This window comes from Vipera ursinii (assembly GCF_947247035.1).
Source record: "Vipera ursinii genome assembly, chromosome: 3".
Lineage (NCBI taxonomy): Eukaryota > Metazoa > Chordata > Lepidosauria > Squamata > Viperidae > Vipera > Vipera ursinii.
The window spans coordinates 35,756,435-35,783,529 of record NC_139516.1 but is presented as its reverse complement, the minus strand read 5'-3'; the positions used below and the strand labels follow the sequence as shown (position 1 = coordinate 35,783,529).

Here is a 27,095-nt window from a genome sequence, read left to right as displayed (position 1 = left end):
TACACATCTGGCTCCTTCAAAGCTCTGGAAATCACAACTCCAGAAAAGCTCATGTAAACCATAAAAAAAATGGTAGAAGCAATTCATACAAAGTCCTCTTAAATCTTGAGCTCTGACACACTTTCCAAACAGTAGACTAATTTGTACTACCTCTTTGGGATGGTTATAATTATTCTCTCCCTTTAGTTATTATAGAAAGGAAACTAAAACAAACAAACAAAAACAGGGAAAAGAACAAAGAGAGAGAGAAAAAATAAGAATTTCTCCATCATCATTTCTGTACAGGACACAATGTTTTCTAAAACTCTCAACCAGTCTCTTGAAGTTGTGTATTTTTTCTCTGTAATCTTTGCACCCTCTAGCGGTCCTTTTTTTTTAGCTCAGATGCCAGCAATATCGTACATTCTTCGGACCGATGCCCAAGCAATCATCATTACAATTATGTAGCACCTATTTAAGATATAATCCTGCTAGCATCACTTAAGGCATATGATAGGCAGTCAAACTGGCAGTTCTGTCTAAAGAACTGTAAACATGTCAAAACACTGATAAATTACACAATATGAAAACATTAGTAAATGCTAACACTGACTTAGGAAAAATTAAAGAGTCTCTTGACTCGAGCTTGACTTCTGGTGGACTTTATGAACACATCCATATTGTTTTCCTGGCAACTGCACAGAATTAGTTTGCTACTGCCTTCTTCCAGATTTTTTTTTTACTTCCCAGTCTAGAACTCTGCACTGGACTTCCAAGATGTTCTCCATCTAAATACTAACAAGGTTTGATCTTATTCAGCAGTAGCCAAACAACTTTGGCTTTAATAAAGTTGTCTGGCTGCTGCCATTTGCTTAGGGAACTCTAATATATATCAACATTTCAACACCAGCTTGGCTTTGTACTTTGCCCACATTGGAGTTACATGTCATGGTATTGCCATTTTCCACACTGTAGTTAACCAGGTTCTGGAAGACCATGAGTTCCTCACCCCTTTTCAGGGACTGAGTGTATGTTTACTTTATTGTGCCTTTAGAATATTCCTTATACCATTTGTTCCCCAATATTCTCCAGCCATGCAAAACTGCTTGGGCTGCGTGAATATAACCAATAGAATTTACAGTTACTATTATTTTGGGGCTAGAAAATGGTTCAGTAATCAACTCCTTTTGGGTTGCAACAGGATCATGCCATCCCCTGAGACAGTGACATTAGTGACAGAAATTAGGCTACATTTGCTTTGTCCCTGGCCATACATAATATAGAAGAAATAGCAAGTAAAATCCAGTTTTTGTCTCATTTCTTGCTTTCCATTCCTGAAGAAAAGAAAGCCCTCCCAGCAATGTCTTCTGACCAAGGAATGATCTCCCATCTCACCTCAATTTGTCTTCACTCAAATGATCAATATTAAGGGGTTTACGTCGTTCAGTAAGGATCTTTTTCTTCTTTTCCCGCTCTGTTTGTTTTTTCCCACCTTTCTTCTCGGTCTAAAGAAATCAATTCATTAGGGACATCAGTGGGTCTCAAGATCAATCAAATTGCTTTTCTCCAGTGGTGAATCTGAGAATTCACATGTGCATTAAATGGCCATTTCACAGGCAAAATGTATGTGGAACTAAAGAGTTTCAAAGGGCACTGCAAGCACGAAATTATTTTTATACCTTAGTGCAAATCTTTCCAAGAGCAGAGGGAAGATGCTGAGTTCAAAATTTGTGAATTCAGCCTTCACTTGTTTGACAGTGAAGCAGTTCCTCCAAGCACTTCCTTTGTTTGAAGGACCAGGCAAATCAAATCCAGTTCAAAAGTTTAAAAAGAAGGAAATAATTGGGGAGCAGACGCTATGAATTTGTAGTTAGAAACTGGATAGTTTGGTCTGGTGGCCCCCAGGGGGAGGGCGTTCTCTGTGGGCGCGCCAGACCTGTGGAATCGCTTGCCGGTTGAGCTCCGGATGGCCCCCGATCTTCGCTCCTTCCAGCGGGATCTAAAAACTTACTTATTTCAGCAATCCGGCCTGGTTTGATGGGGTTGGGGTTGGGGTTTTAACATGGTTTTTAATTATTGTATATATCGGGCATAATATTTAATTGTTTTTTAACTTTTGTACTTTGTCTTTTAATATTCATTGCCCTGTACACTGCCCTGAGTCCTTCGGGAGAAGGGCGGTATAAAAATTTAATAAATATAAATATAGTTAGAATGCAGAGAGCAAATGGAACAGGCTCAGACTTTATTGCATCACCTTATACTGAGATATAATGCATTTCTATTTAAATGATAGGTATTTGTGAAATGTGTAATCCATCCATTTAATATATACACAGTTTATACAACTTTTTTTTGCAATGCAGTCACCTGTTACAACAGTCACAGACCTACCTTCTGAAGGTAGCCTCCAAAATGAAGCATGTTGGAGAAAGCTTTTTTCTTCCTCTCATCCTCTTCAGCCCGCTTTCTGGCTTCCTCTTCCTCTTTTCGAGCTCTTTCTTCCTACCAAGAGAGGAGACATAAATTTCAGAAGGATAGAAAATTTACAGTAAAGTTAAATGTTTAGCCAGTAGATGCCACTAAGAAAATGATAGCAGATAAATGCAATCTAATTCTTGCTGGAAAGTTATTCTGAATTAGTTCTTGTTTAATTTGTTCAACTGCACCAAAAGGCAATTAGAAAAAGATTTAATAGTTGCAATGGCTTTTCTCTATGAATTGAATAGCATTGGGCCTAAGATTTATATTATATTTATATTTATTAAATTTTTATACCGCCCTTCTCCCGAAGGACTCAGGGCGGTGTACAGGGCAATAAATATTAAAAAACAAAGTACAAAAGTTAAAAAACAATTAAATAATTATGCCTGATATATACAATAATTCCAGTTCCAAGACAAAAATTAAAGGATCAGACTGAATGTACAGAACTCTTACAGAACCAAATATAAATGTGTAAATGGGACAAGAATTGTCATCTATTTTCAATGATGCGAAAGCTATCAGATATAATATTTGCAACTATAGACAATAATTGGTCAATTATCAATTGATGAAATTTAGCACTTTATATTAATAAATATAGAAATTTATATTGTCAGACATCTAGCACAATCTTGTCCAACTGAAAAAAAAAACAAATAGTGTATCATTTGGTATTTAATCATATCCTTATACAATAACTGAGACAATAATTTAATCAAAACCAATGGTCACCTCCTATAACAGTTCAGCTTGATATTGGGTTAAACTTTAATGTGGAAAAAATTGAGTTAGGTTTTTGACAAGTCAATGTGAACGGAATATTAGGCATTAACCCAGAATGTTTGTTTTGACTGTTATTATTGATGACTATTGACCGATGACTATTATTAAAGAGTGAGAAAAGGAACTGAGGCATCTTCCACTAGTAACACTCAGGAAAGTACACCACAAATGTTGGATAGACTCACAGCCAGACGGGCCTGGCGTTCCTTCTCTCGCTCACTACGGATCCGTTGTTGTTCAGCTCGTTCGGCTCGCCGCTGCTCCTATATAAAGAAAGCTTAATTCTTAATATATATTCCTGAACAAAGACTAGTTGCCCAAATCATTTAGGATATATGTTAAAATTTGATGCTGCCAATGGAGAAGGGACAAGAATTGTTGACGCTTGAACTACAATTACATTAGTTCAACTGAAGTGGCATAGAAGTTATTGTTGTCCATAAATCAAGAAATTAATTGCAAACCATTTCTCCTAACAATAAAGATGGCATATCATAACTATTATCCTGAATGCACTTAAATCATTCTACGAATATTATTTCTTACTAGAAATGCATAGAATTGCTTTAGCAATAAAGATCTGCAATTTTCTTTCCTCTTTAATACAGCAGTCCCCAACTTTCCTGGCTCTGTAGCGGGGGGGGGGGGAGGGGGAGGGGGAGAGGGGATGATTTAACGTGCATGCCCACGCTTGCACAAATGAAGCTTTGCATACTTGCATGTTTGCTTGCCACTTGTGTGGTCCAGCTTCCAAACCTTCCCCATTAAGAAGAATTGAGTAGCATTGCCTAGAATTACATATTGTTAGAATCACAGATTCACAAGCTGTCAATAAACCCAGTCTTGATGCTAAGCATTAACAATTGTAAAATCATTGACTTCGATAAAACAGTTAAATCATTTGTAAGAAGGTTAGGAGAATTGGATCTGACCATAAAGAGGGTCTAGATAAAAAGTATGAAATTCTGACATACGATTCTGTCCTTGAGGAATATCAGCTCTTCTTCTTCCTTCTTTCGGTTCTCAAAATGAGCCTCAATTAGAGCTTGCAGTTCATTCAGATCTTTTTCCATTCGCTTACGGTGAATATCCTGCAGGACAACAAAAGCATGAGCTAGATTCAGGAGTATTCTCTCAAATGCAGGAAGACCTATAGTGGTAAGAGAGAACTAGCCTGGACTAAGCCAATGGGATAAGAATACTCACATCAAAGTCTACTCTCTCTCCATCAGGGATCTTTGGAGGGACCAGATTAGGAGTGAACAACCTGAAATTAGAGAAAAACACAGCATAGAATACAGATAATACAATACCTGATTTTGAATTCACTCCATCTCCTTCTACATACCCGAGAGTTCATTGATTTGGTTGTATTTCTCACATCACTGGGCCATATTTCATCCCTTTGGTTATGACGAGTTTTTTCTCCAAATTGAGATAAATTTCTCCAAGACAATATAGGTAAAACTCACACATTGTAATATTGTTTTATATTGTGCAAACTGCACATAAAAATGCATTAATTGTCACTTTTGCAGGTAGGAAAATATTTCATCTAAAAAATAGCACATTAGGTGAATACCTGTATAACCTACACATTGCTGTTATAGCTCATTTTTATTTTTATTTTGGAGAAGCCTTCAGTTCAGTGGTGGGATTCAAATATGTGAACAACTGGTTCTCTGTGTGGATGCCACTTCTAAAAGTCCGTTCTGGGCCTGGGCAACAAAAATTAGCTACCATTTCTGCCAAAGTGGTGCGAACTGCCCGAATCCCACCATTGCTTCAATTATATTATTCTCTTTACTATAAACTAAATGAAAAGTTCAGGTCATGATGTTTATCAACCGGATGACACTGACAGCTCTTTTTGTAAACAAAAATGATTAAAAGTTACCAAATTGATAGTAACTGCATTGCTTCTTAAAATCCCTGTTGTATTTATTGGTGATTTTTTTTAAAAAAAAATTTTTTAACATCCTTCTTAACATCCGGGTGCCTCCGGTCAGAGAATGCCGGCTGGTGGCCCCCAGGGGGAGGGCCTTCTCTGTGGGCGCCCCGGCTCTGTGGAATCAACTGCCGGTTGAGCTCCGGATGGCACCGGATCTCCGCTCCTTCCGGCGCAGGTTAAAGACCCACCTATTTGAACAAGCTGGCCTGGCCTGATGGGGAGTTAACTTAGGGTTTTAAATTTTTGTATATTTTATTGTTTTATTGGGCATTAATTTAATTCTATTTTAACTTTTGTATTTTTGTATTTTTATTATATGCCCTGTTCACCGCCCTGAGTCCTTCGGGAGAAGGGCGGTATAAAAATTTAATAAAAACTAAACTAAACTAAACTTTAGCTGTGAAAAAATAATTGCACAGTGCCATTTAAAGGACATTATCTTATGTTTTAACAAAATGTGTCTGTGAATAAAATATTTCTTAAAAACAGAAAAGTCCCAGTACCGGATTCAGAATGTTAAAGGAATAAAACTCATCTTTTCTACACTGCAAATCTAGAAGAAGACTAAAAGTATAGTGGCTGGTCTCAGAACTCCCCAAGGATATTTTATTTTTATTATTGTATTTAAATAATTTATTTATTTATTTATTTATTTTATTTTATTATGGAACTTATATGTATTTAAATAATGTTTATGGTTACCATTTCATTACTGTGACTGTTTATTTAAACTGATTGCCAATGTCACTGTAATTCTAATTTAAGTTTTTCTGGGGGGAAGGGAGGAAGCATTAAGTGGAACGTCACAATGGCTCCACCTGTCATTGCAGTTCTATTTCTCTTTACCCAATTTAGATGAACTACTGAGCAGCTGTAATAACTTCATGTCTGGCATCAGAATGCTATCCTTGTGAGGGTATCATCTAAGGCTGCAAGCCACAACTGCTTTCCATCTGTCTTATCCCTTCCGTAGCTGACATTTTAAAAAAATTCTAGATAATTTCCAGATAACATTGAATCACCTAAAGTAATTGTGTATTTTCTATTATAAAATCTGTTTATTTAAAAAGTTTATTAGCAATGTAATCCTATGTAATTTTATTGAAAATAAAATGTTGGCATTTCCCGAATTGTATAAAATAATCCAAACAAGAAAATACAACAGCAAAGGAATGCACCCAATTCTGTTTTTTAGTTGTCGGCCTTAGGGTAATAAAACATTGGTATACAAAAATATTTTCCTTTTTTTTAAGATTAGTGGTATTGAAAAGTACAGGAAACAACATTATCTGAAACGTTGATACAGAAGTGAGTCGTGAAGAATTATTTAATTGAAGGTAAATGTAATTCAAATTTAGTCTCAGTTTTTATTTTTATCAGAACAATTCCTAATAATTGCTCCTAATAGAATACCTCCGTCTATATATTTTTAAAGACAGAAACTTGCTGGCCTGAGCATTTATCAAACTTGTGAAATCCAACTGAAATCAGAACCCTGGATTTAGGAATAAGAGACTAATATGATGACTAGAGAGAATAAAAAACAAGCATGGAGGGATAGTTTATATCTGACCTTAGGGCAGGGGTAGACAACCTTGGTTCTTTTATGACTTGTGGACTTCAACTCCCAGAATTCCTGAGCCTGCTATGCTGGCACAGGAATTCTTGGAGTTGAAGTCCACAACTCATAAAAGAGCCAAGGCTGCCTAACCCTGCCTTAGGGGATGGAACTCACATCATTCCATTAATTTGATCTAAAGTCTATCGGCTCACAGATATATTGAGAATGCAAATGAAGGGCCTGCCGTTTGTAGCAAAAATTAGATGAGATGATAAAAGTATTGCAAGACTGCAAGCAAGTGTACAGAATATGAAGTGAAAAAGACTTTGTAGCTTAGCTGGTGCAGACAGCTGTTGATCCTGCAATGACATCTCGATAATAGAGGATCCCAAGATAGTTGCTGCGTGCAGAGCACTCTGGGATCTCCTTGTATCAGGTTGCTCCAAAGCTTAGTTAATCACCAGAGGATTTCAGGTCTAAAGGACTGTGAAATGGATTGGTTGCAGCTATACTGTAAATGGGGCAATCTATGCTAAATAGGACAAATTAAAGCATCAGAGTGACACGCAGCTAACAGAAAACAGGCTAAGAGACAGCAGGGACAGAACAGCTGATATTTATGGCTCCCTATTTCAGTTATTGTGTCTCTATCTCCATTCTGCTTTTGCCTGGGTCTTGTTCTTTGCCTATGGTACAGTGTTAAGAGGAGAACTAATTAAACAATCAATCTCTCCAACTGTTTTCCTTATGCAAGTTCAGCAATACCGTGAGGACCAATGATTCGCTATGTTAGTTGTCCTACATGCATTGATCTGGGTGTGTCCTTGTCTGGATGTCCCATGTGCTTTGATCTTAGGGGTTCCCAGAGTGCTGTGATTTGCTGTGACATGTGGCTGCATAAATAGCCACATAAGTAGTCACTGCAACCTCTTTGTGAATCATTATTTCCTCAAAATGTTATCTATAGAGAATGGAAAACCTGCTGCCAGTAGACAAAAAGTGCACAGAAGACAACAGCTCCAGTGTCAAAAGATCTTTCCACCTTTTGCTTTTTAAACATTTTTATGAAAGGGGAAAAAAGATAAAAGAACCAATGGGAAAACATGGGCAAGTTATACATGAGACGTAATGGCATCTCATCTAAGTCTATAAAAGTCATTGAATGTGGTTGGGCAATTGTATGACAAAAATGTCTAGAAGCATGCTACATTTTAATGTATTTATGGTAACTTAAGGTATATTTACTTACTTGGGTTTTGGCTTTGTTTCCCCTGCAATAAAAACAAAGAAGTACAAAACTATAAAACATCATAAATACTATGCTATTTCTTTTGTGCATAAGCAGTATCATACAAAAATGTAGGGAAAGGCTAAGAAATGCTAAGCAAAATGAATTAAAGTCTGTTAGTAAAGTGATAAAACAAAACCCTAACTTTTTCCTCCCCCCCCCAACATTCATTCATTACGGTAATTCAAATTCTATTGTTTACTCCTCTTTAATATTCCAGGTCAAAATTTTCTATATGCCTGGTCATTACTGGATAAGTTCATGGATATTGACCTCCTCTCCCATCATGACTTTGATGAATTGAGGTTTTCACCAACTGTTAAGGCTGGTCTCTATGTTAGTAAAGAGAAGGATCAGACTAGTTACCAGATTTAACTAGCAGCATTCCCCACTAACACTAAAATGTATATTGGTCTGTTTTTCTACATTTTGACTAGTATGCCACAATCCAATTTTACCCCAAGCATGCTGATGCTATTGTATGCAAACTAGGATCTCTGATCTAGAGGCCAACTTAATGTTGCTTGAATCCCAACTAGAATCCCATTAAAAAAAATAAACAACAAAAATCATGTTTACAACTTCCATTGATTTATATTATTCATTGTACTAGGTTCTAACTACTGCCTTATTATCTGCCAATGTTCAGATCTCCCTTTTCTCATTTCTGAAGTTAATCATATAGTTTAGTTGTTTTACATTTATATTCCTCTCCTTTTCACACCAGATGCTTCTTTAAGCAATCTTTGGATATTTTTGTACACCAAAGTACGGTGATTCTTGGTTCACAGAATAAAAGTTTGATTCCTGATTTCAATAAATGTAGATATTTGGTGAATGTATGAGGGTTAGGTGCAGAACAGAGGACCTTAGGAAGAGAAATACATTACTTTTCATCTGGATGTGAATGCATTTAATTTCACATTGTCAAATTTACAGACATTTTTTTTAAGCAGAAAAGGGTAAACATTTAGTTTTTGCCTTATTCTCTCAGGTTTGAGAATTTATGATTAAATCATGTTTTCCGAACATTAATGCACACAACTGTGCATCTTTTAGTACCTTTAAAATCACTGAACCACAGACTTTATATCTTTCAATAATAAATATGCAATAATTGTATTCTGGAGTGTACCGGAATGTCTTTTAAAAATGTCAAGCACAGCAATGCCACCTTTCCTTCATGACTAAAAACGAACAAACAAAAAGACCCACCATAACCTATGCTACCTCACCACTCATTCTATTCTACTCCCCAACGTATTTTAAGTTAAACTCACTCTCTTGGTTCTCTTGGTCCATGGATGCTAAACAAGCCTAATCTGAAATATGAACTAATATTTACTCAGCCTTAGCTAATATAAAAGCTCTGAGAATTTCAGCCACTCACTCAGAGTGTTATGACATACAGGTATTTCCTATTTACTTACCTTCTTCTTGTTCTTTAGCTTGCTCTTCTGGTTCTATTTTAAAAGAGGAGTAAAGAACGTGATTAGCATCTTACACATTGCTACACCACCACTCCCTCTGGATGCATGTTATTGCTCCTAAGCTATGCCTGAAACCATTCCTAGGATGCTTCGCAGTTCACCCATTCATTCCTGGGAAAGCTCAGATTACTGGCATTCTGGTGTTTGATAATTAGAGTCAGTAGCATCTCCTTTCCTAATTTATTGTAACGTCGACACTGGACTAGACTATAATATGAGCACCCACAAATATAGATACGCCATCAAAGTGACTTTCAGTTAATAAAATGCTACTTTTCAAAAACATTTCAAAGTACTTGTTACATCCGGTGAATGTGTAAGTCTACCCCTTTTCAAACCTACTTATAAATAAATGGAAAATAACACATAGTCAGCAAAGAACGTCAGATATATAGTTTATCTTTTCATGTGGTGTGTATCCATATATCTGTTTTAGATATAATAAGTGCTAATTTTAACAAATTAGCACAAATAAGTGCTAATTTTAACAAATTAATTTTAACCTTGACTTTTCCAAAATAGCATTATGCTTCTATGCATAAATGAAAAGACCTGGGGTGGGAAAAGGTTATTTGTTTTCCCTTTCACTAAGCAGAAATTACCTTTGTCTGTTTCTGAGCTTCTTGTAATACCCATGAAACATAAACCAGTAGGAGTAGGGACATTGATGATTCAAATGTAACTGTGAAGCTTTATAAAAATGTAGCTATAGATCTCATACATCTCTGCATTGTAAAAGAGCATACTATCATAGCCATCCCCCCCAAAAAAAAGTATCACCCAAAACTGATTTAGCAGAATATCACTGCATGCCTTCTGCTATGGCTTCTTCCGCATCTTCCTTGATTTCCTCCACTTGTTCTTCTTCTTCTACAGAATAAAACACTAGAATAACCACCAAATCTAAGAATACAGAGATGAACTAATAATAATAAAAAAATATTTGAATATATTAGTGTCAGACTATGGTGAAAGAAGAGGAAGAGCTGAAAAAGAGCGAAGTTCCAAAAAAAAAAGAAGAAAATGAAAAAGAGTGGGCAAACAGCAGTCCTATGGTTATGTGTGACTTTTAGTTCAGTCTGATGAGGTCCTTGGCCTAATTTCAAAGACCGTTTTTTAAGCAAGCCAGAAAGAGAGAGCTTTGTTCAATTTGTCTCTTGTTCTAGCCATCCCTGATTTGTGATTCCAATAATTGCTGAAGAAACCTGGCCCTCTCCAAAATGCCCATTAGTTACATTTTGATTCAATGATAAATATCTTTCATGAGGATTAAGGAAGGGAGGCAGAATTCTGGGATGAACTGACATCTCAGTAAGGCACACTTTAAACATCTAGGTAGACTCCTCTGAGTGGACACTTCCCACGCTTCTAATGCATTCCAAAACAGAGTAACTGTTCAGTTAAAGAAACAATTGAAGCATGGAGCAAAACAATGTTCAGAGTGCTAGAACATCTACAATAAAGGAAAAGTATAGACAATTGTTCCTTTTTAGTTAATGAAAAAAACTTTATTTAAAAAAGTTAGATACTGCATAATCAGAACTCCATAATTATTATGAGTGTTGCAGAAAAATGGGCAAAAACATTTTTTTCTTCTTTTGATAATTATGCAGTCTTTCATTTCTGCAATATAGATAGGATGAATTAATGTATGGAAAATCTAGTGAAGCAAAGACAGTTTTAGATTTTATTATAGTATAAACTGCTAAGCTTCTAAGCCGCCCTGAGTCTTCGGAGAAGGGCAGGATATAAATGGAATTAAAATAAATAAAAAATAAATAAAATAAATGAATTAAAGAAATCACAAATCATCTCATTTAGTCCCTTACTAAGTACAGAATTCACTACAGCATCCACAACAGGTGTCTATCCAGCCTGTCTGAAAATCTCCAGAGAAAGAGAACTTCATGTACCAGCTTGTTCCATTATCTGACAGTTCATATGGCTAGCAAGCTAAACTTCCTTCCTTAGCCAGTGCCTCTAATCCTCATTTCTGGAGCAATAGAGAATAAATCCACTCTCTCTTCTGTGTGATAACTCTGTAGATTATGCCAAATTATCATGTAAGCTAGATACAGTTCTCCAGCTTTCAATCCAGAAATCTAATATTAGGATTTTCCAGCTCTATCAAAAGCCAACTGAAAATGGCTTTTGTTATACCATTTTCCTTGCTCAGTAGTATAGTTCCATTCTTAGACCTTGTTATGTGTGTGGTTCAAAATAGTCTTATTGAAAATATATATTTCAGTTATGGATGCTCCTTCCATGCATGCATGAATAATAAATGTTCCTATTGCACTTATAAAGTAAAATGAAAATAAAGGTTTTACTACCGTCTTCCATCTCTATCCATTCTTCCTCTTCTTAATCAAGGCAACCAGGGTGGTGAAAGGGAATAAGTACAGAAGGTTAGCAAGGATTATGAGAAGCAGTGGTATCAAAATAAAGTATCCATAAATGGCTAGGTTTTATGCTGGTTTGTTTGTTGCTGTTGTTGTTGTGTACATGACTAGAGTTCAGGTGCCAAGCATTTATGAAGCCAGACATTAACAAGAAAATGGGATATTAGGAGCCAAGCAATCTAGGACATTCGCATATCTATATACAAACAGATATCAGTATTTTGTCATCACTCAGATAGATAGAAGAGAATATATATATATACATATATGTAAAATTGCAAGTATCGGAAAACTCTTTTCAGACTGAATTTCAATGTAGTTGTTTCAGCTCATTTTATATGAAAGTAACAGGACTGGGCATGCTTCAAAAACTACTTAGAAGTGGTTCAAATCTTGTGTGAAGACAGTCCTCTCTGCTAAAGCAGTGGTATTTCTGTTCAGTCTACTGAGAACCTGAAAAGGTGTGTGTGTGGGGGGGTGTCATATGACTTTTAAGGGGCAACTTCCCTTTAAAGCATCATCAACTTCTCTAAGCCTGAAAAAATCAGGCTGTTTTAATGAATATCAGAGAGGAATTGTGCTCATGGATCAATTTTGAAGCACCTAGAGACAAAGAAACAGAAAATCCTAAAACAAAATTGCTTAAATTCTCAAAAAGCAGGCATCTTGTATATGTAAGCTTTAAGTTAATTTCATTTTTGTTACACCAAAATAGTCTATTATGACAATGACATTCCTTGAGGCTGCCACCACTTTGTTGTTACAAAAGCATCAGTTTTGGAATTTATTTTTCAAACAGACAATAAATCGTTCCTTTCACTCTATTATCTTTACTAGAGGAGCCGTGATGGCGCAGTGGTTAGACTGCAGTATTGAAGACTAACTATGCCCACAGCCAGGTGTTTGATCCTGACCGGCTCAAAGTTGACTCAGCCCTCCATTCTTCTGAGTTCTGTAAAATGAGGACCCAGAATATGCTGATTCTGTAAACAAGTCACAGAATGCTGCAAAGCACTGTGGAGAGGTATATAAATCTAAGTGCTATCACTACTAAGCTAAAGGAGTCTCTTTTCAGTCATAGCCTGTTACTTCTTTTTGAAGAAGATCTGTGCCATATTTGGTACATCATTATTTTTGAATGAGGAGGAGGAGAGTTGCCAAAGGTGAGCTAAAATAAGGAAAAGTGGAGTATTTTCTTGTTTCAAATTTTGATGGAAAAACATAAGTAGTTAAAAAGCTATGGTTTCATTTGGTCATTTCCATGAGTTTACTATCTTTGGGAATTACAGTTTGCAATTCTGGGTTGTTTCTTGTGGAAGCTGAATTCTGATTTTAATGAATTCTGACTGGCTAATAGATACTAGCTGATCTACAAAATATTTTTTAAAATTATTATTTGACCACAAGAGGGAGCTAAAGAACATCAAATACATCTAAAACAGAAAGATTGGAAAAATTAGTTTTAAGGAGTAGCACTTAACAATAGCTCTTAGACTTATATACCACTTCATAATGCTTTACAACCCTCTCTAAGTGGTATACAGAGCCAGCATATTTCCCCCAACAATCTGGGTTCTCATTTTATCAACCTCGGAAGGATGGAAAGCTGAGTTAAACTTGAGCTGGTAAGAATCGAATTGCTGGCAGTCACCAGAATTGGGCCTTCAATACTGCCTTCTAACCATTGCACCACCACGGCTCCTATTTAAATAAAACTATTTTATAGACCAACTAGGTTTCAAAGATGTCATGAAAGATGAACAAGGGAAAAAATTATTCAAATAATTGGAAGAAATATGAGTAAACCAGAGATGCAATCAAGCACAGAAAGTTATCAAACCATTGAAGCTACTGCACAAATATTTGATAATACATAGGACTTAACCCTAATTTTGGAATATAAATGCCTATTATCTAGTGCCTAATGTGAAGATTGTTTAATTACAAGTCCCCCAGCCCAATTGAAATAAGAAGAGTTGCAAGTAATTCTACAATCCTCAGGAGAACAAGTTTGGGGTCTCCGCTTCAAAATCAAAATGGAAATTGGAAGTGTTGATATATTTGTTTTAAAAGTCATACTGGAGAATCCCTTAAGAAAAACAGAAGTGTATATTTTATAGACATTCCGAAGAGGAAAACAATTTTATTTTATGAGGATAAACTGGAGACAGTAACAGAAACTTAATAAATTAATTGGAATTAGGATGATTTTCTATTGGTTTGACATATGTAATTAAAAGAAAGTTTCAATGCAGAGTACAGAATGTAGAGTGCTTAGAAGAGCAACAAAGATGATCTGGGGACTGGAGGCTAAAATATATAAAGAATGGTTGCTGGAACTGGGTATGTCTAGGGTGACATGATAGCAGTGTTCCAATATCTATGGGGCTGCCACAAACAAGAGGGAGTCAAGCTATTCTCCAAAGCACCTGAGGGGAGGACAAGAAGCAACGGATGGAAAGTAATCAAGGAGAGAAGCAACCTAGGTTGCTTCTAAGAAATTTCCTGACAGAACAATTAATCAGTGGAACAACCTTCTTCCATAAGTTGTTAATGCTCCAACACTAGAGGTTTTTAAAAAGAGATTGAACAACCATTTATCTGAAATAATAGGGTTTCCTGCCTAAACAGGAGGTTGGACTGGAAGACCTCCAAGGTTCCTTCCAACGCTGTTATTCTGTGACATTCTGTGACATTGTTTTGTGCTTATAAAATGAGTTCTAAAATAAAATGAATAGATTATTGTTAATGCTTGTAAAAATAATGCTTGTAAATATTAATGCTTGGAATTAAATTTGGAAAGTATGTTGAAGAGGAAGAGAGAAAGAAAAAGAATTTTTGATCTTTCATTTTTTCTTTCTTTATATAGTTATGTTTACATGTGTCAGTCTCTCTCTTATATGTATGTATAATGCTTGTGTAATTCTTAAAGGTTGAAAAATATTGAAAGTGAATTTGAAAGTATATACATTAAAAGGGGGTTTAAAAAGTGTATTAGAATTTATTTTAGTTATAGAGATGAGATATCTTAAGAAATGTTTAGAGTCTTAAAATGGTTAAAGAATTTGAAAGAATATAATGATTGTTGTTAATATTATGATAGTTTAAAAAGATGAATAAGTATAAATAGAAATATATATCATTTCCCACAACAGGGAAAAATGGATTTGGTTAAGGTGGCAATATAAACTACTTTTAACAAAGGGATTTTATTAGGTCTTCTTTCTGTTGGGATATGGCTTCAGGTTTTTAATGCTTAAAATAGAAGAAAATGAAATTTAGAATATAGTTTGAAGATTTAATAATTGTGTAGTTATAGAACTGGCTTGTAATAATTATAGGTAATGTAAAAACTTGAGATCATAAATGTATTGGTATTTTACTATGTTGGAAAGAGTTAGAAGTCAATACCTTTTGTTTCTCTCTCCTCTTTTTTTATCCTGCTCTTTTCCTGTGTAGCAGAAGGAGGGGCAGAACTTGGGGGAGGAATTAAAAGAGGGATTAGCCTAGAATCCCTACATAGCCACAAAAAAGTTAAGTCCAACCTCCCTTGAATTCCATTAACCCTCATCTAACTCCAAGCAGGTGTTAATTGTTAGTTGAGTAAATTTCTGTTCATAGGCATGACTAGCAATAAATCAGTTTAATTGGATCTTCATGTATGGACCTGATCTTTCATCTCTCTCTCTCTCTCTCTCTCTCTCTCTCTCTCTCTCTCTCTCTCTCTCTCTCTCTCTCTCTCTCTCTCTCTCTCTCTCTCTCTCTCTCACACACACACACACACACACACACACACACCTTTTTTAATCTTTATTTTCATTGCAATTTATGCAACAATAAACATTAATAATATTTTCATTCAAAAAACATGGCAAGTGTCACAGCACAGGAGACAAAACAAGTGACAGGAAACATAATACATTCAGAATGCAAAATGTATTACAACAAAAAACAAGTACAAGTATCAGAAAGATATGCAATACTAAATATATTAACAATTTAAATCCAGCTTATTGTATTAAAAATAATTTTGTCTTATCTGTGATAAGGTGCCTGGATTTACATTGATAAAACCTCTCCCTGTATGAAATATTTCCTCCAAATCTGCTTGTTTATATTGTCAGGAAGGATTTTATAAACATAATAATAATGACATCTACTAACTTTTGAATACATAAGGCCAAATGTTATAAAACTGAAAGTACTTAAACCAGCTTGCATTTCTCTCTGCCTATGCCTACTAATCCTAATAAGGCATTCTTGTAATTGCAAATATCTGTTTTCTTCCTCCCAGTAAAGAAAAAAACGGAATACTTGAACCCTTCCTTTTTTAGTAGGAATAATATTTGTTAAGAGTAGATAAATTTTTGCTCTTGCTGTATAGAGGAACTTGTGCCAAATATTTCTTGCCTTTCCTGTATCACATCACTTCATGTTTTGTATCTTGTTTTATTGTTCACTGTGCTTTTTCAATCCTTTAAAAGACATAATACTATGACTTTTCTAATAACAACAGAAACTTACCTTCTTCAATACAATCTTCTGTGGCAAGGAAAACCAAGAAGAAAGAAGAACAACATTAGAGCTTGTTAAGAATATCTGAAAAACCTACCAAAGAAGATTGCGTTCATTGCCTTACCTTCCTGTTCTCTGTAAAAAAAAAAAGAAAAAAAAGCTAGATTAGAATAATGTCTGAGCTTTTCTTTTCTTAAAGCAGGACAGAAAACAGTTCTCCAAAAGAAGTCCTAGTTACAATCAGCTTCAAGTTAAGGAGTCATGTTGACCTCTTGCTTGTCAGAACAAATAGTCTTATGACATAAAAACTTATCAGCTTATATTAATAGGCCAAGAAATCTTCGAGCAATTCCATAGCCATTCTTGACATCACTTTATTATTATTATTTTATTTGATAAGTAAATCTATAAGAAAATTTATATTTCTTAAGTAAATGTATCTGTTAAATAAATTTGCACTACCCCAATGTAGGGTACATCAAAAAATGAACAATAAAAAAACCAAAGCAAAACCAAAATCACATAACATTAAAACATATACTATATGTGAAATCCAAAATATAAAATCACAACCAAATACTTTGGGATTGACTCCAGATTTATTTCATTATCACAATGTTTATTTTGGGGAGCTGACTCAATTTATCCCAAAGGTGCTTTTCCATGAGGCAACTGGACTGTCTTGTTTTTGTTTGAAGATGTTTCACTTCTCATTCAAGAAGCTTTTTGGATGAGAAGTGAAATGTCTTCAAAGAAAAACAAGAAAATCCAGTTGCCTCATGAAAAAGCACCTTTGGGATAACTATGACCAGGATGACTGACAATCTACATAGACAACTTAATTTATTTGCCCAGAACTCTACCTGGCAGTAGCTTCTATAAACATACTTCTGCTAAGGTAGATATCCTGTCTTGGAAGTTATCCTCAAACCTCAAATGGACACCTCATTTCAGTTGGCTCTGAAGCAAAACCTAAACCAACATCCATTTGCAGGTTGTAGATTCATTGAGAGTACAATATGGAGTCTTTTTTTTCGGAAAGGCACAAGCTGTTCTTCCTCCCTGTATTCTTGAGTAATCTTATGAGGTGTTTCTTTATGTGAATTTTGTAATTGTATTATACAGATATAGTCATTGTGATCATGTATGTGCGTGTTTTAAATAGTGCTTGGTGCTTACTAGTGGGTAGCCTATGCACAGTTTCTTGACCTGCGTTAAACCATCACCAAACTTCAGCAACACTTCGGAGAATCAAATAGTGTGACTGGTATAAATTGGGTTTCAGGGACATTAGAAGTTTCTTCTGAAGTTGTATGTCTTAAAGTAACTGTCTGCACTCACCCAATAGAGAATGGGAAATTACAGAAAATTCTGGCAGCACCTGCTCCCACCTTTACAGTGGTAATTTGAAAATAAAAAGAAGTAAATCTTGCCAGAGAAAGGTTAACTCCCAAATAATGAACTGATCTGCTTATAAGTACTTTGGAGATCAAGAGCTCAGTCTTTTTGCAACACAGCCAAATTAAAGCTGGTTCTTCCTCTAAGAGTTATGAGACAGGAAGAAGCTGATGTAGCAAGATAGTCCTGATCTCATCTCTAAAATTGTGTCTCTGAAGCTTTACCACTTTAAGATAAGGTTATAGTGATTTTAAGCTTCACTATTTTATTCCTTTTTCTAAACAGTGAAACTCTTTGCTAGAAAGCTGACTATTTTACATGAAATCATGTTTAATGTTTGTATTTTGGACTTCAGAGGGATAATCTTTAGGCTGGAAGTAGCATGAAGTCTACTGGATATTTTAATGCATAAGTTCATGTTATGCATCAACTGGAAATGCAGCTCAAGTAACAGGAACAGGTTTTGATTAAATGAAGCAAGAAGGAGTGAGACAGTTCTGAAAGATTTTTTTCCCCAGTAGTCTGGTGAGATTTTACAGCTAAAGTCAAGACCATATGAGAAACTGCTCAGTGAACTGAATTGAGGGTGTACAAGAAACTGAGAAAGTGTGAAAGAATGGGAAGAACTGGGCATCCAAATGGTATGAAGAACTTCTAGAATTGCAAACATAACCAAGTGAAAAGCAGCCTAATGACTGCCAAGATCTGTAGAATGCTGTGACCTTTCAATGGTTCCTAATTATTGTAGTTATAGTTTTTTTCTGTAGACATAATTTTCAAACTACAATAATCTTCCCCATCTGTGAAGACTTGTAATTGCTACAAAAGATTGGTATCAATTAAATATTTTTAGAATAACCTGGAACATATAAAGGTCTTGTCATGGTTCTGATAGATGAGACCATTTAAAAGAACTTCAAAGCAAGGAATTCTTCCTTAAAGAACATTTTTATTTGGCTACAAAATAATGACACATACAAAGGTGAACCCAAGACTAAATTCCCTTTCCCCTGGTTACAAAGTTGCAAGTTGCAATTCCCACCCCAATTTGCTGTCATAAATCAACAATTGTTAGAAAACAGAGGCACTCCTCCCAGCTCTCCAACCTGCCAAAATGTTATCAGGAATGACCTTGGTTCCCATACATGTGAAATGTTTTGGCTAACTGAGGATTACACCACCACCCCATCAGTTCGGTTTGTCACAGCATTGACAGGTATATTAGATTCTGAAATGTTATTCCTATTGGCAATTTAATATTAATATAGTCAACGCTAGGCTTTTGGATCAGGCTGCATGCCTCGTTACCCTCAAAAATGCATTACCCAGTATTGTTGTGATTAGCTCTATCAGTGCTGAAGGCCGATGCTGGGAATAAGCCTCACAGTCATCATGACTTAAATATGAGTTTCCCCATATTCACCTGGCTAGCCAGAATTGGAGAGAATAAACTGAATGGACCATTACTTTGATTACAATACCAGGCAATTTTTATGTATTTGTTCTTAACATGCTTTCCTGAAAGATGTTTTTAGAAAGAAATAAAAAGAGGGGAAAATTTGAATAAAGGTATACATATTGATATTTATGGGTACATATTTAGAAATAATATCTCATCTAAATGACATTGGAATGTATTTTATTTTGGCGATTATGGCTGTGAACAGGTAATCTGCATGCTTGCTCAGTCCACTATCAAGAACTAACTACTGGTGAAGAACATCAAGATCCCTTTTCTCCCCTCACAAGAAGCTTTATGCTATATCACATTTATTAAAAAAAAGTGACTTGCAAATGTTTTCCACTGACCCTGGTAGTTGAATGGATTTATCATGTTTAACAAGTAAAAGGTCACCAAAAATATTGCACCAAGGGCTTGGTGGCACAGTGGTTAGAATGCAGTATTGCAGGCTAATTCTGCTGACTGCCAGCAGTTCGATTATGACCAGCTCAAAGTTGACTCAGCCTTTCATCCTTCTGGGGTTGGTAAAATGAAGACCAAGATTATTGGGAGCAATATGCTGACTCTATAAACCACTTAGAGAGGGCTGTAAAGCACTATGAAGTCTAAGTGCTATTGCTATTGCCAACCCTAGAAATAGCAATGCTTACCATGCAACTAGCTTTCAAGAAGTGTTGTGGTGTACTTTCACTTCTGCTGAGTCCATAGATATACAACAGTTAATGTCTTCCCCAGTCATCAATCTATTTCTCAAGGCATTTGTTATTATTCAAACTGTCTCATAGTTGTAATTTCTAACCATTGTTTATAAAGGAACAAACCAGAACTACACACAAAATTGTGAGTAATAGCAAAATAATAGCATTAATAGCATCTCCACCAAAGAGGGATTTGCACAACAAAAACCACTTACTCTTCATATTCCTCAATGATTTCTTCAGTGTCTGACATTTTCAGTTACCTGCCATTAAAAAAAAAGCAAAATAAAGTTTCAGGAGATATCAAAATGCTGGAATATGCTCTGAGTACCATCTACAGGGTGCTTTTAACCAGGACCGAAAGTCACTAAATGCCTGATTGACCCAAAAATGTTATTGAACTGACTCTAAAAAATAGGCAGATTTAACACAGTTCCAAGGAAGCCAAAGTGAAACACAGCAATGTACCTCAATGTGAACTGAAACTGCAGTTTTTAATGCACAGTAATATGCCAGATGTACATGGAGCTGAGTGTATTAATGCTGTATCTGTCATATAAGTACTTGGAACTGAGGCCTTCATCAACCTGATGTTCTCCAGATAAGATGGATTTCAACTCACATAATTTCTTCCTGATTTCTGGGAATTTTGATCTGTTTGGAGAGCACAATTTGGGAAAAACTGAAATAGAGGATGCAGGATTTGACTGACTGTTCAATGATATAATAGTGACTGGATGAGTCTCAACAATAGATTAGCATGACTGCCATCCATGTAAAACTTTCCTGAGAAATTATTGGTCAAAACGTTAGGCATAAGCTAGCCTTCCAAAACTAAAAGTTCAGCATTTTGAATATGCTAGGAGTTTTTTGAGGTCCTGGTGAAGAAATAAGACCCTGTAAATAGATCAGAACCAAGCCATAAAGGGCTTTATAGGTTGAAACCTGAACTTTAAATTGCAGCCAGAAGTAATAGGAAGCTAGATCATGGCTCACAGGACAGATGTACCATGTGTACACCATTAAATACCTACTCACTAGATTTTGCAACAACTGAAATTTCCAGCTGATCTGTTAAGGCAGCCCCATGTAGGATGCATTGTAGTAGTCTAACTGAGTGATAATAAGGGCATAAGCCACAGTAATCAGATCTCCCAGCCCTAAACAAGGCTGCAACTGAGCAAAGACCTCCTGGGGCCACAGCCTTCAACTGTTAATCCAAAAGGAACTCTAAGTTGCAGACCTGCTAATTCAGAGGCAATACAATCAGGACCAGAAACAAAACAATGGGTGTAGAAGAACCCCAGTGTAGAAACATCAGCTCAATTGTGCAAAGGTTCAACTGAAACTTGTTCTATCTCATCCAGATCTTTGAAATCTCCAAGTAATGGAACAAGACTTCAACACCATCTCCAGCCTGCCCAGGATCATAATGTACAATTGATATCATCATCAGTATATTGATGGTATTGGTCCCCAAAGCACTAGATGACCTCCCTAGTGGCTCCATATGGATGAAAATATTGAGAGAGAGAGAGAGAGAGAGAGAGAGAGAGAGAGAGAGAGAGAGAGAGAGAGAGAGAGAGAGAGAGAGAATGATCCTGCACCACCCATAAAGGAGGTAATCACTAAGGAAAGTGCCAAACCACTGAAAAACAATGCTTCAAATCTTTTGTAGAATGTGCTGTAGTTGGTCCTGAACCACCATCTCAAAAATCTTTACTAAGAAGGCAAAGTTAGAAACCAGATGATAGTTATATCTAATACATTCAGATCTCTTAAAGAAGGGGACACACCTCTTAAGGATTTCTAGCATAAATCTCTCTTACAATGAGACATTCACACCTTCCCAGATAAAATAGAAATAGGGTATTTGTAACAATTTGGAATCAGTTCTGTCCATTCTTATGATGATAGCAAAGTACAACAGCTAATAAAATCTATGACTAGTTCCACAGCAGTATATGTGAAAGCTAGACAAAGGTAGTCTTAGAGAGGAATAAAGTGTATTTGGGGATAAGAGTTAAAAGGTTGGAAAGGAGGATGTTCTCCCTAAAACATATCTATTAAGGCAGTCTGACCTGGTCTGATGGGTTAGGGTTGGGGTTTTAAATACATCTTAATTATTGTTTTAACCTTGGGCATTTATTTAATCGCTTTTAACTTTTGTATCCTGTTTTTGTATTTATTGCCCTGTACACCACCCTGAGTCCTTCGGGAGAAGTGCGGTATAAAAATTTAATTAAATAAATAAATAAATAAATAAAACCCCTGCCCAGCCAAAGGTCTATTATTTGTGTGTGTGTCTGTGTCTGTGTCTGTGTGTCTGTGTCTGTATATCTCAGGAATCAAGTGCATGGGCTTTAATTCTCTAATATGTAAAAAATGAGTATTGAGAGGAGAGTTGTAGATCTGCTATGTGTAATAGCACTTGATTATTACCCATAAAACAGATAAACAAGAAAAATATAAGAATATAATTAATCTGTAAAATTCAAAACCACAAGATGTATGATGGACACTAATTTGGATGGCTTTAAAAAGCAATCAAATAAAGTCATGGAGGACCGATCTATTAAAATGCCTTTCTTTAAATACCATTGGGAAGGAAAAAAAATGGAATCTCATATTTATAAGATTTTCCAGCAGTATCTGATTGGCTTTTATAAGAAATAGAATGCCAAACTAAGATGGGCATTGGCCTGATTCAACAACAACTTATTGTATTCACAAGCACAAGGCTTCAAGCTGAAATATTTCTCTAGAATCTCAAGTTCTGAGTTGTTATAACAGTTAACATATAACCTTTCTGAAATACTGTACTGTAGTCTCTATAGTTAGTAAACTGTGTATATTGTCTTTGGGGAAGGAAACAGCTAAAGATAGTGACAAGGAAAGCTAAGCTTTTAGTGCAATGAAGTCAGAAGGAAAGGCAAACACCACCCATATCTAATAACTGACATAAATGTAACTCTTGAATTTGGCCTGAGGTCAAAAAGCACTTCTTTGCTGATAATAGTGACAGCAAAGCTTGTTTTTTTTTATTTCCATTTCACAACTCAGCAGCATAGTTCTTCTAAAATAAGTACATGAGATTAGCAGCAGAACTGATAAGAAAGAACAAGCAGAGACATCACAAGTAGTCATGTCTGATATTACGAACTAAGGACACAAGTGATGTGAAAGACAACTGTTTTAAATGAGGTCAAGAAATGTATGAGAAAAAATTACATTATGGTTCAAAATAATAATCTTGATATAGTGTTTCTTTCATCCTACCTCTACATTACTCTCCTTATAAAAAGAAAAATCAATACTTTTTCTCACTTCCATATTTAACAAGTTGAGCAATACTTGTAACCTCACAGGTACACCCTGTAGTCTGGAGACAAAAGGAGGAATTTTCTGGAGTACTGCCTGAGGCTAGAGTCTGGGGAGCTCAAACATCTTAAATTTCTAGCAACTAGTGCCAGAAACAACATTGGTAAATAAGTCCATAATCACATCTAAGCTATTATCCCAAATCAAAAAGTATTTTGCATACCTAGTGTAATGCCAAATCTATACATCTTTCATACAATAGCCTTAGTTATTAGTTTTTTCTCTTTACCAAGAACAATACAGTAAGTTTGGAACTCTAACTTTGCTCACAGCTTTCTGAAATTGAAAAAAGGACTAGCTAGTCTAAGACTAGTTTCTCTCTTTCCTCTGAGCTTCATGCTTGAAGCCGGCTACCCCAAGCTCACTTGCCTATGTTTCCACCTGCAACAATATAAGCATGTGAAACTTGTTCTTCCTTTTCCTTGCTTAAAGCATCCCCAAGTCTTGGCAGCTGCTTTCAGCACATCCAATCCTGCTAGATCAGCTGTGAAACAAATCACTAAAGTAAGTGGCATTTTAAGCAGGTTCTGGGGAGTTCAACAAATAATTCTCATGTGTCAGACCACCTGTCCTGTGTCTTAAGTCCCTGTTTCTCTTCTACTTTGGAATAGAGCGTCACAAAGTATGTATCATTTGAATCGTACCTAACAGCTGTAAAAGAATAGAATCAAGGATGTTGCTGCACAAATTTACAATGGTATTATGAGAGCAATAAAGGAAATGTCATTAGGAGCAGCATCCTAATCAAACGTAGCACACGTCCAGTTATCTGAAAACTGAATAATACGTTGACTTAATCACTTCTAAATTTTCTCTGACTTGGTATAAAACTTTCCTTACCTATTCAGTTTTTTAATAATCTGTTCTGTCACTCTTAATGTAAACATGTAGATAGTATATTTAGTACATCATTTTTCCTGGTATGTACTGACATACTGCAGTCCTATGTTTGTTTTTTTTAAAAATCAGTCCACATTGTAATCTTTCATAATATTTTTAGGATCACAACCATCCTAAGAATTTTTTGTTACCTCAGGAGGACACTAGCTATAGTCCTCTGCAGTATTTTCATATAATTTTTGAATCCATCTGTCTTAACTAATGAAGAATTAGAACTCTATATGTGTATTTGCGGACACCTCAGGTTATTCTTCATAAGTAATTAAGCATAAACATTTTCAGGCTATGAAACAAATGAAATGGATTGGTGATTTTATACACATGTAGAAACTAAGACTGGCAGAAACATTTAATTCACCAGGAAAAATATTGAGCTTAGACTAAGAATGTCTGTCTTTGTGATAATGGCCATGTTACAAAAGGCAGTTATTGTGCATACAAAAGCATACTTCAAACAAGCTATGTACTCCTGCTATTGACTTCCCTTGTTCATCTTTGAATGGTTTCCAACATACAGTGAAAATTCACTTTTTTCCTACCTGGATTACAAAGGAAAAGAAACACTAATACCAGTCTAATACTATCTTCCCGCAACTTATATGAATACCATGTTTTCTAAATGTGCACTTAGCAAACCATTTTACACAGGTTGGTGCTACAAACTGAATTCCTTGTTTTGTTTTCAAGTCTAAACAGTTTTGTGATATTATAGCTTCTGCCTTCTTCCCCAAACACACACACACATACAGAGCCACATACTGAAATGAATAAGGACAAACTCATATTTTTGCATTTCAAAAGAAGGGTATCCACAGAGAAATTGAGAGGGGGTAGATTTGGGGTACTGCCACACAATATATACCCCCTCCCAATCCTAACTTCAAATATGTTGTTTTCAGATATGGTATGTGGCCCGGTTAGTTTAAGATGGAGGAATGCAAGATATGGTTTGACTCCCTACCTTTTGCCCAGAGAGCAGGTGAAAAGTCCTTTCGGTGGAAACAAATGTAGTGTCTGAGAAATGCAATTTAAAAAGAGGGAGGCTTTAACAAGAGCACTCCACCCTTATCAGCCACCCTGGATGCTGGATGCCTGAGTGGAGGAATGCCAGCAGGGAACAGCTTGGAATGTAAAGCTTTGTTGCTATTTTGGCAGGGTCAGCTACAGCTTCTTGTGCAATTCATCTCTTCCCCCCCACCACTGCCCTCAGCCCATATAAGCACTGGCTATTGTATAACCTCCGAGAATGGCTATTTTAAACCTGAGATACCCAAGTGCCCAAGAGTCTGACACAAGCCAGCCAGCTGTCATTCTCGAGTGGCCTGGAACTCTGATATAGAAGGTTTGGCTCTACGAGAGCTCTGGGTATAAATCTGAAAAGCCAGGCTATGAGTCCCAAGGCATCCTTTTGTTCTCCGTTAAATGGAACAGCTACTGATGCATTACTGTTTGAAAAGCCTCTTTGGCAAGTAGGCTATTGTCTCTTTAAAACAAAAGTGGTGGGTGGGAGGAAACTACAATAAATCAGTTGATCTTGAACCAGTCACTTGGATTGGAAATAAAAATTCCTTGAATTTTCACAATAAACTCATGGCACTTGCAGCAATCTCTTATCTACTTTTAACCTGTGTCTAAATTTCATTAGAAAGAAAATTCAGAAGGAAAGCATTGGCATTCTGAATGAGCTTCACTTTAATACAGAGGACAGAGCAAACCACTTATTACTGAAGACCATTGGAGGAGTTCCCAGCTGTTACCTCTAAAGACCTACATTACATAGGACTTGTTTGAAGGATTACTTGTTTCCCATATTATACAGGGGTGTCAAACTGCCAGCCTACGGGCCGGAGCGTCACAGAGAAACCGCGCCCATCCCATTTTCGGCAATGGGAAAAAATTCTGATACGTCACGCGACGTCACATGATGTCGCAAGTTTGACATGCCTGAGAGGCAGGCCTTCTCTATCACTGCATCTACCTTTAGTACAGCAGACTTCCCCACCCCCCATCACCACCAAATTTGTATGTCTCATAACTTGCCCACCTTCAAGCAATCTTTAAAAACTGTCCCCCAGACCTCTAATTAGGAAGTTTGGACATGCCCCTTTAAATTGAGGTGTGCTGTGGAAAGATGTTAATTTATTCCATTTGGCAATCAAGATAATACTTTTAAAAAAAACTTTTGTGAAGTTCCTGAAAGTCATTTTGGAGCTAGTCGGCCAGAAGTACAATCAATCAATCAGTCAATCTTTCACTACTTAGGAGTTCTAACTTAAGTTTTGTTTCTGTCTCAAACTTGCTGAACTGTTTAGCTTCAGTTAGTGTTCTTCAAATGTTCATACATAGGGAATATTTTCCCACTGACTGCTGAAAAACATCTAAATATTAACCAAATTTGTTAAATGACATAATTAGCCCAGAGGTCAGGTTCTTAGAGCAAAAGTTTGTTATGAACCATTAGATAAAAATATTTTCATTTGGGCGGCTAAGCTCAATGAAAGCGGGTCCAGCAAGATCTTGAAATTGAATGCAAGGCTAGACATTGGGTCTAACAGGGGAAAAAAATCAGATGACAGATGAATACAATTGGAAGCAAAGTCTGTACACTGAAACAAATGTTATTTATTATATTTATTATGAAAAGTGAAAGTCAAATTCAATCCCCACTACTGAATTTAAGTAGTTTGTGTGTATGGATGTGGTTTGACTTCTAAGTTGTTTAATTATGACATGCTAATAGGTAGGACAGGTGTCAACCCATAGCCCTGATTCAGTTAAAATTAGCCATGACATTAGTTGC

The 27,095-nt window shown here is 36.0% G+C and overlaps 1 protein-coding gene across 1 annotated transcript in view; it reads right to left on the bottom strand.

Annotated features, from left to right (window-relative positions):
• The window catches only part of TNNT2 (troponin T2, cardiac type), a gene marked incomplete at both ends in the record, with an annotated part of 29,572 nt that extends 9,305 nt beyond the window's left edge, over window positions 1-20,267 (bottom strand). Inside the window, 10 exons of the mRNA XM_083360194.1 lie at window positions 1,375-1,484; window positions 2,374-2,484; window positions 3,435-3,512; window positions 4,224-4,340; window positions 4,456-4,516; window positions 8,011-8,032; window positions 9,480-9,512; window positions 10,353-10,442; window positions 16,581-16,591; window positions 20,230-20,267. Of these exons, the coding sequence (XP_083216320.1) occupies window positions 1,375-1,484; window positions 2,374-2,484; window positions 3,435-3,512; window positions 4,224-4,340; window positions 4,456-4,516; window positions 8,011-8,032; window positions 9,480-9,512; window positions 10,353-10,442; window positions 16,581-16,591; window positions 20,230-20,267 (671 nt within the window). The remainder of the gene's footprint in view (window positions 1-1,374; window positions 1,485-2,373; window positions 2,485-3,434; window positions 3,513-4,223; window positions 4,341-4,455; window positions 4,517-8,010; window positions 8,033-9,479; window positions 9,513-10,352; window positions 10,443-16,580; window positions 16,592-20,229) is intronic.
• Window positions 20,268-27,095: the final 6,828 nt, after the last annotated feature.